Genomic DNA, 8,311 nt, shown 5'->3' with positions numbered 1-8,311 from the left:
AGCCTCTCCAAAGGGGGACGTGCCGATCCTAACCCAGATGGGCACCTGGTGAACGGTGTTCCTCCAAGCTCCTGATGCCCGCCAGAGCTGGGCCCCAACAAGGCTGGAACCAGCCCTTGAAGCTGAGGCCCCGCCCCAGGCATTCCGGACAGGCTCCTTCAAGGGGGAGAGGTGGCTTAGCTTGTGAGCCCTGCCCGCTCCCAGCTCCCCCTCAGCGCCAGCCCTAGCGCGCGCGCGCGCGCGCGCGCACACACACACACACACACACACACACACACACACGCCTCCTGAGGGATGAGTCCTGGTTTGGGGGTCTGAGGTTCTGAGCTCAAATCTCCCTGAATGTTACTGCCTGTGTGACCTTAGGCCAGTGATCCTGCCTTTCTCCTCCGTAAACGCTAGGCCCCCACCACACATAGAAGCTCCCCACACTAACCCAGCTCTCCCTCAACCTCCCCAGATGAGAACCGTGCCGGTGGTAGTAACAAGAAGGGAAGAACGCCAGGGCCGAGAGGCTCTGGGCTGGAGGCCACCGTGAGGCCAGTCGTCCTGGGCATGGGGAGCATCCAGGACCCGTGGCGCACCCACCTGGCCATCCACCGTCTCCACCACTCCACCTCCTGGAAGGTGCTGCCTCTCCCCAAGGCGGGGCTGCCTGCCTCGGCCCCCCGGGTGCCCTTGGAGGAAGGCACCGATGGACGGGTGCCTCCCAACCAGGACCCCCAGAAGGGGCCTGCTCAGCCACCGGTCACTCCGACCCCTGTGGGTGTTCCTCAGGCCAGCCCGAACGGGGTGAGCCACTACCCTTTCCCAAAGAGAAAAGCCCCTCGCATCTCTGAGGCTGCCAGGGGACTGGGCCTCTACAGACTCCCTAGAAGCCCCCCAGCGGGGTGGGGCCCCCAAGCTGTCAGGGCCGTGGATAGCAAGTTCTCTGTGTGACCACACCCGGCCAAGGATCCCCTCCCGCAGTGCCGGGAGGCAGCCGTCCAGCTGTCTGCCCTTCTTCCACTGGGGCCAGAGAGGGGCCGATGGGCCAGGAGGGGCCTCTGTGGGAGGCCTTGGGGCTTTTCAGAATGGAGCCCCCCCCCGCTTTCCTGTCAGTTCTAGAGCAGGGAACCCCCAGGGCCCCAAGGGGCTCATCCAGGGGGTCTGGGAAACGTTGGTGGCAAATGATGACACTGTTCTACTGAAATACCCCAAAGTGATTCCAGTGGCAATATGCCTCGGACCAAATAAAGTTTGGTGAAAATGTGCATCTCTTCTCATTCCTACGCGCCCCAGTCTGGGCAGGTGCTAGCACAGATTTCCCTTGGAGTTCTCTACTTACGGGGCCTCGGGGCATGGGCCCAACCCAGGGGGAAGCGGGTTCTGCGGCAGCCAGGAGAGCCCTGTGCACCCTGGAGTCCAAGACAGACGTCCGAGGACTGGTTATCTCCACCTTACAGATGGAGATACTGAGGCTCAAAGAGCTGAATTTGGAGCCCAAGGAAGGGTCGCACCCCCCTGCCTGGGTTAGGACCCACTCAAGGTCACACGGCCAGTAGGGGAGCTAGGCAGGCTTCAAACCCAGAGCTCCTGAATGCCCTCCATCTAGACTCAAAATAGGGAAATAGGCTTTCTCATTTCCTTGTCTGACTTAGGCCCTGGGGGGGTCATTGGAGGCTAAGGCAGGGCTGAGAAGAGGGGGCCCCGGCTGCTGGTGCAGAGACAGACAGACAGAGGGGCAGGCTGCTGGGGGCGCTACGCCGTTCAGGGCGCTCAAATCCGGCCTCGGACATTTCCAGCTGGTGACCCTGGGCGCCTGCCTCAGTTTCCTTAGCTTCCCCTCCTGTCCGCAGCCTCACTCTAGGGGTCCTTCTGGACTTGGCACCCGCCCCATCCTGGGAATCATCCTCCCCTCTCCCATTTCCTTTGCAGACCATAGGCTCTCTCCCTGTGCTGGTGCTGGCACCCAGGACACCTGCTTCCCAGAGTGCCAAGCAGAAGCGGGGAGCGGGAGGGCTCGCTGGGTCATTCTCAGTCGGCCCCCCTGCAGCTGACCCAACCAGCGGACCCCGGCTGAAGGCTCGGGGGAGGGTGAGCTGCCACTAACCCCCTCCTGAGTCCCAATTCTCAATGAACAGTCAAGGCCCCTGCTGGGGGGGCGGGTCCTCCTCTATCCCCTCCAGAAGCCGGCCCCTTTCTCAGGCCTCCCCTCCCTTGGTTCCCTTCGGCTTGGCCTGGGCCCAGCTCCCATAAGGCTCCAAAACCTCCTACCCCCTCCCCCACCTTGCCTCAGCCAAGTAAAGCCGAGGGGCTCCCCACCTTCTGCCTGCCCCTCCCCCCTCGGCTTCCCCCCACCCCCAGGAGTCGCCCTAATGCACCCCTCATACAACCACCAAAAGAACCTTCCTAAGACCAAGATCACACATTCAGAATGAGAAGGGACCCAACCCCCTCATCTTACAGATGAGGAAACTGAGGCCTGGGAAGGTTCAGCTGACGCAGAATCCAAACCTGGGTCCCGGCCCCCTCTCACACTGCCTGCTGGCACAGCTCTGCTCCCAAGCCTTCGTGGCTCCTCCCTTCCCAGTCAGCAGGGAGGCTTCCTCAGCTGCATGCCGGTGCTCAGCACAGGGCCAGGCACTCACGGGCACAGAGAAGCCACCCCGTGGCTCAGATCGCAGTGTCCCGGCTGACCAAGGCCCTGCAGCGCCCAGGGGTGCTGCCAGGGAAGGGAAGGGAGTGCGCAGGCAGGAAGTGCCTGCTGCGGGCCAGGTGCTTCACAAAAGGCCCTCCATGAGGAAGGGCCCCAGACATGGCCAGAGAGCAGGAGCCCGCCAGGCCAGGCCTTCTGCAGTGCTCCAGGGCAAACCTGGAGGGCCCCACTCCTCAGGGAGCCAGCATAGGACCCCAGAGAGGAACAGAGGCGTGTGGGCAGGACACCGGTTGGGGGCGAGGCCTGCGCCGGCTCCCTCGGCTACTGGGTGGGAGCTCGGCCCCTGCCCACGTCTCCTTGGGCCCCTCGCTCATGGCACCCATGCTGGCTGGCCAGAACCTAAGCGCCACCAAAGACACAGGCTGACTTCTGGAGGGGGAGTCACATTTATTGGCCAAAGTCCCGGGGTGCCGACACCCCCAAAACACTCCCTTGGCTGCCGGGCGGAGGGGAAGCGCTAAGGTGTCCCTATGAAGGGCGGAGAACAGGTGGGGTCTGGGGCGCCAGGCCTCGGGTGGTAACTGCCTGTGTCCCTGCCCCGGGGGCAGCTGCATTGGGCAGGGGCGGTCAGCATTCAGCGGTAGTGGGCAGCACGTCTACGTAGACCGTCTGCGTGTTCAGCGACTTCATTGAGACATCTTCTGTAATTTCTGGAGGGCAGAGAACAGGGTCAGCCCCCTCCGCCCGCTGAGGGGAGGCTGCCGGGAGCCCCTCGCCACAAACAGCAGGTGCATCATGCATGCTGCAGGCATGGAGAGGAAGAGGTGAGGGCAGCCTGACCCGGCCATGGCAGAGCCCTTCCCCCTCCCAGCCGGCCTCAGTTTCCAACTCCGTAAAACGAGGTTCCCTAGGGCCCTCCTCCCTGCCGGACCTCCCACAGCTGTGTGGGCTGGGGGCCCTTTCAGTGGAGGCGACCATGTCTACCAGGCCCTTCAAACAAAACCTCACCAGCCTCCCAACAGCCTGTGAGGGTGGGGCTATTATCACTTCCATTTCATAGCTGAGGAAACCAGGGTGGAGAAGTGACCGGCACAGGGTAACACAGCTGGTGAATGTCTGAGGCAGGACCTGGCCCCCGCCCCCTGGGGAGGAGCCCTGGACGACAGCTGGAGGGAGGGGCGGGAGGGGGAGAGGACAGCAAAGCCCCCCACCCCCCAGGCCCCTGTAGGTGACACCCCAGAAATCCTGGCAGCCCAGGGGTGCCATGGGCATGGGCTGTTTTTTCTTTACTCAGTCCATGCTAGTGGGCTGCTGGGGGGCTGAGGGCACAAAGCAGGGGCTGCCCAGAGGCACGTGCCCTCACACCCAAATGGGCTTTACAGGCAGAGGGATGGAGGCGGGCGATGGTGCCCGCCTGAGCGCAGGAAGTCGCCCTGATGCCCCACCGGGCATCAGAGAGCGCGATGCTCACCCTGGGTTTGGGCCTCATTCAGGAAGAGCCTGAGCCTCCGGCTGCGCAGGCCAAACACTCTGGCGGCTTCCTGCAGCAGGCCCTGGTACGTCAGGTGCTTCTGGCCCTGCGGGTTCTCCAGAAGCAGCGTGCCCACTTGGCCCACCAGGCATTCTAGGGAAGACCCAGCACATCAGCCCCAGGAAGCCCCGCAGACCCCACGAGGGGGCTTGGCTGAGCAGCCCCGCGGACACCCCCCCACCCCGGCATGGCCCGCACACCTTGGGGCCTGGCATTCAGTAACTGCAGGTTGAGGAAGCTGCAGAGCACAGGGGGGCTTTGCACTGCTGCTGGGGGGGTGCCTGACGTCACACACAGGGTCTTCCCATTGAGACTCAGCAAGTCGGTTTTACTGACGATTTCTGAAAGGAGGCAGGGCCTGAGCCGGGGGGACAGCAGATGGACGCAGTCTCAAGCCAGCTAGGGAAGGTGGAGGAAGCCGGCTGGGGCTCCAGTGACCCCCAAGACCAGAGGGTGCAGAGACAGCATGGGAGGAAGCAGTGGGTGTCACCTTGGGGACACACGCACGCAGTCGCCCCATCACCTAGCAGGGATGATGGACAGACCCAGTGGGCTGTGTTGGGGAAGGGTGCAGGGGAGCAGCACGGGCCCCTCAGTGTCAGAGAAGCTCCTCCTCCCAGCTGCCCCCATGGAAGACCGAGGCCCACCCCAAATACTCCCGCTTCATGAAGGACAAGGGAGCGGGTGAAGGATGCCAGGTTGGAACCGCGACTGGAGCCCTCTGTGGGAGGGGACTGCGAGGAGCCTGAGATGGAGCCCCCTGGGGGCCCTGCGAGGGTCTGGGCTGAGGGCCGAGCCCCCACGCCACGGCGCCTGCCACGACTACGGAACTGAAGCAGCCTGGGCTGCTTTCCTCTTCTGGCCCGGGCAGTGGAGAGGCTACCCGATGGGACCCCTGAGGGCCCAGACCTTGAGATCCGCTGTCCCCCTGCTGCTCTGGGGGTCCCCAAGGGCCTGGGGGGCTGGCTGGGGTCCTCCTGGCCTGTGGTCACCCACCCGAGGCCTGAGGGGAGGCCGCCCTTACACTCTAACCGCTCAGAGGGAGGCTCCCCACCCACTGCCACCAAGCTCGCCTTCAGTCCCCTCAACATGGCAGCCTTTGTGTGTCAGGATATGGGGAGCCCTGTAATCCTGGGGGATTTGGTGGTTGGCAGTCAGGAAAGTGACTTGCCCAGGCATGCGTTTCTTCCCTCAACATAGAGAGTGCGAATGCTCCCACTGCAGGCCCTCCTTGCCTGCAGGGGGCAGACTCTCTCCCATGGCCCATGGAGAAGAGCCATCAAAAGGAAGGGGCCGCCATGACTCCCAGGGTCCGGAAAGTGACCAGGCCTGGAAATCGGCGTCCTTCCGCTGGTCAGCTCTGACTGCCCCCACAAGACTCCTCGGGCTCAGCCACAAACCTGTCTTTCCATGGAAAAGAGCCAGCTCAGGAGTGCGAAGGTCAAAGATGCTGCTGACGGCGCCCTTGAGCTTGGCGAGGTCCAGCTGGCGGTCTCCCTTTGGATTCTCCAGGAGCAGGACTCCGCCTGAAGAGAGAAAACCAGCCCAAGCGCCTTCTCTGAGTCTCTAGGAAGGAACATACGGCTGCAGGCCACGAGGCGGCAGACAGCCTACTGAACGAGGGGTCAAGGGCACGGTGCTACAGAGGAACAGACATGCTCGCTGTGGTCACTACCACGTCAACTGGCCATTCCAAAGACAAAAGGGCAAGGCTCTGTGGGGGCTCAGGCGGGTCAGACCGGATTGGGCGAAAGGCATGGGGAAAAGCCGCTGGAGATGACACAGGGACCAGAGGAGGGTCCCCCGGAGTGGAGGGGAGGCTTTGGGGGGGGGTAACTCAACTAGGAAAGGAGGAGGGGAAGAGGCCCACAGGCTACTGCCTCAGACGTGCAGGGATGGGCAGGCCTGGGGCACGGGTCTCTGGAGCACCACTGGGCAGCTGGGTCTTTTGTTCCAATGCCGCCTGCCAGCCAAAGGACAGAACTCCAAGCTCACAGGACCAAGGCCCCAGGTGGGACAGGAGGAAGCTGGGGGAGGAATGGGGGGTCCCCTCCTGACACAGGGACGCTGCTTCATGGGGGCTGGGGGTGGGGAGCATGAGGGGCATCCTCTGCTCTCACCTTGCTCTTTACCATTGATGCAGATGCTCAGATTGACGTAAGCGCAGGCCGGAGTGGGCAGGGCCGCAGGTGGGGCCGAGCCTCCCGTGAGGGTGATTTCTAGGTCAGAGCCCTTTAACTGAATGCAGGAGTGTGGTTAGTGTCTCAGCCCTGCGGGGGACCAGGGACCCCTAAGGCAGGAAGAAATGAAGCTGGCCAGAGAGCCCAGGGGTCGGCAGCGGCTGTGGGGCACCTGCTTCCTCCTCGCAGTGGGGAGGCTATCGTGGGCCCCCGTTCAGGTCCTCCCTCTGTGCTGGGCCATCTCTGGGCAGTGGCCAGCCTTGGCCCAGCGCCATGCACAGGGGAAGCCCATTACTGACACTTGGGCTCCCTGAGCCAGCCCAGGGTCAGAGGGCAAAGCGGGCAGCGGCCACGCAGCCACCGTCCTACGCACCAACGGTGGTGGCAGGAACCCGGGAGCCTCCAGTCTGAGGCGTGACTGACTGGGGCTCCCCACCAGGGCCCCGCCAAGGCCTTTCTCAGGCTCTGTCAGACCTTCAGTGGCCCACTGCACTGCCCTTCGATGCCCCACAGTCATGCAGACCAAGTCCACCGGACCACTGCCCAGAGCCTAGCTCTGCCCGACCCCAGACTTCCTCCAACCTGTTTTCCAGTGGGATGCACTTCTGGCACCCCTCCTCAGACTGCCAAGGAAAGGGGGCCCAGGGACCCTTGGCTACCTCCTTACTGCTGGAGGCTGGGCCTCTCTGGCCGCTGACACCCAGGCCCCCTGCTTCACAGGGAGGGACGAAGAGCTGCAGAGCCCGGGCCCAGCCTCAGCATCCACCCTGGGGCTGTGTCACTGGGTTGGCCCCTGGCGGCTGCCCAGTCAGACAAAGCAGCAGGGATCCAAGAAGAGCCCCCACCCCAGGCTGAGCGTGGCACTGCTCAGGAGGAGGCTGAAGGGGTCGAAGGGCCGCTGTCACAGAGGAGACAGTCTGGGGAATAGCGGGCTGCACCCCAAAGCAGAGAGGGCTGCGGGGGACGCCTGCGCCTCACCTGGGTCACTTCGCGGATGAGCACTTTGTCGGACGGTGGCACTGGGTAGGGCTTCAGGGGAGCCTTGATGGTGGCCAAGATAAAGTCTGTGTGGGTCTGGATGACTGTGTCCAAGTAGTCCCCTTCAGAGGGGGGCCTGTAGTACACAGTGATGACATCCGTGGGGACCAGATTGCACTGCAAAGAGACAAGACAACCAGACACTGGCATCAGCGGGGCTGGGTGGGCTTCCAGGCTCCCTGCAGCACCAGGCGCCGCCGTCCTCCCAGTGAGGCGCAGGCCTGCTGCTGCCCCGCTTGACTCAGTGGCCCCCCACACGCTCCTTTACCTTCTTTCGGAGCTTCTGGATGCGATTGATGACCTCCCGGGCCATGCCTTCATCGACCATGCTCTGATCTGGCGTGACATCCAGGAGCACCAGTACCTACACAGGAGAGAATGGGGGCACGCAGGTAGGTGCCAAGGGACCTCCGACACTCGGTGACACTGCCGTGACCAGGCCGAGCAGAGACAATGGACGCCAAGAGCTAAAGCATCTCGTGTCTCTGCCCACCGCTTCGGAGGCATCTGGGCATGTCCCGAGCCAGGAATGGGACCGTCAGGGCGAGCTGGGGGACCCAGGCTGTGCCAGCCATCCTCCAACCCCCAGGCAAGATAAGGAAATGTAACGCCGCCTGCCTGGGGCCTCCTGTGCCTGTGGCCAGAACCTGTGGCTTCTGCCACCAGTCAGGAAAGCCCTGTGGGTACCTGTGGTTTTAGAGGGTTCAATGAGCCACTGTTCTGTGGCTCCCCCCTCTCTGTACCACGGCCAGGGAGCAAAAGAACGGCTCTGACATCTCTGCAGGTGTGGACCTCAGCCAAGGGAAGACCAGGTGGAGAAAGGTGACCCAGCATCACGTGTGGCGTGGCCCAGACCGGACAGGTCATTGGCAGGCCCCTACGCGGGGTGCAGAAACAAGGGCGCACACACACAGACATTCCCTG

The 8,311-nt window shown here is 63.4% G+C and overlaps 1 protein-coding gene across 1 annotated transcript; it reads right to left on the bottom strand.

Annotated features, from left to right (window-relative positions):
* Positions 1 to 3,065: 3,065 nt before the first annotated feature.
* LOC138176340 (isoleucine--tRNA ligase, cytoplasmic-like) lies at positions 3,066 to 7,948 on the bottom strand. Its single transcript, XM_069107150.1, has 7 exons — positions 7,656 to 7,948; positions 7,328 to 7,504; positions 6,290 to 6,407; positions 5,570 to 5,695; positions 4,370 to 4,510; positions 4,110 to 4,262; positions 3,066 to 3,348 (listed from the first exon to the last, which is right to left on the bottom strand). The coding sequence occupies exons 1-7, from the start codon at positions 7,713 to 7,715 to the stop codon at positions 3,266 to 3,268; spliced, it is 858 nt and encodes a 285-aa protein (XP_068963251.1). The 5' UTR covers positions 7,716 to 7,948; the 3' UTR covers positions 3,066 to 3,265.
* Positions 7,949 to 8,311: the final 363 nt, after the last annotated feature.

The sequence above is a fragment of the Petaurus breviceps genome, unplaced genomic scaffold (genome assembly GCF_028583685.1).
Source record: "Petaurus breviceps papuanus isolate PSGF00001 unplaced genomic scaffold, PetGlider_PUasm1.0 86790, whole genome shotgun sequence".
Classification (NCBI taxonomy): Eukaryota; Metazoa; Chordata; class Mammalia; order Diprotodontia; family Petauridae; genus Petaurus; species Petaurus breviceps.
This window is presented reverse-complemented; position numbering and strand designations above follow the sequence as displayed.

Bases quoted from the DNA above. Each gene is read 5' to 3' on its own strand.
- LOC138176340 (XM_069107150.1), bottom strand. From the start codon at position 7,715: ATGGTCGATGAAGGCATGGCCCGGGAGGTCATCAATCGCATCCAGAAG. The intron at 6,408-7,327 runs GTGAGGCGCAGG...TCCTGCATTCAG, and splicing joins TCATCCGCGAAGTGACCCAG to TTAAAGGGCTCTGACCTAGA. The intron at 5,696-6,289 runs GTGAGAGCAGAG...TTCTCTCTTCAG, and splicing joins CATCAATGGTAAAGAGCAAG to GCGGAGTCCTGCTCCTGGAG.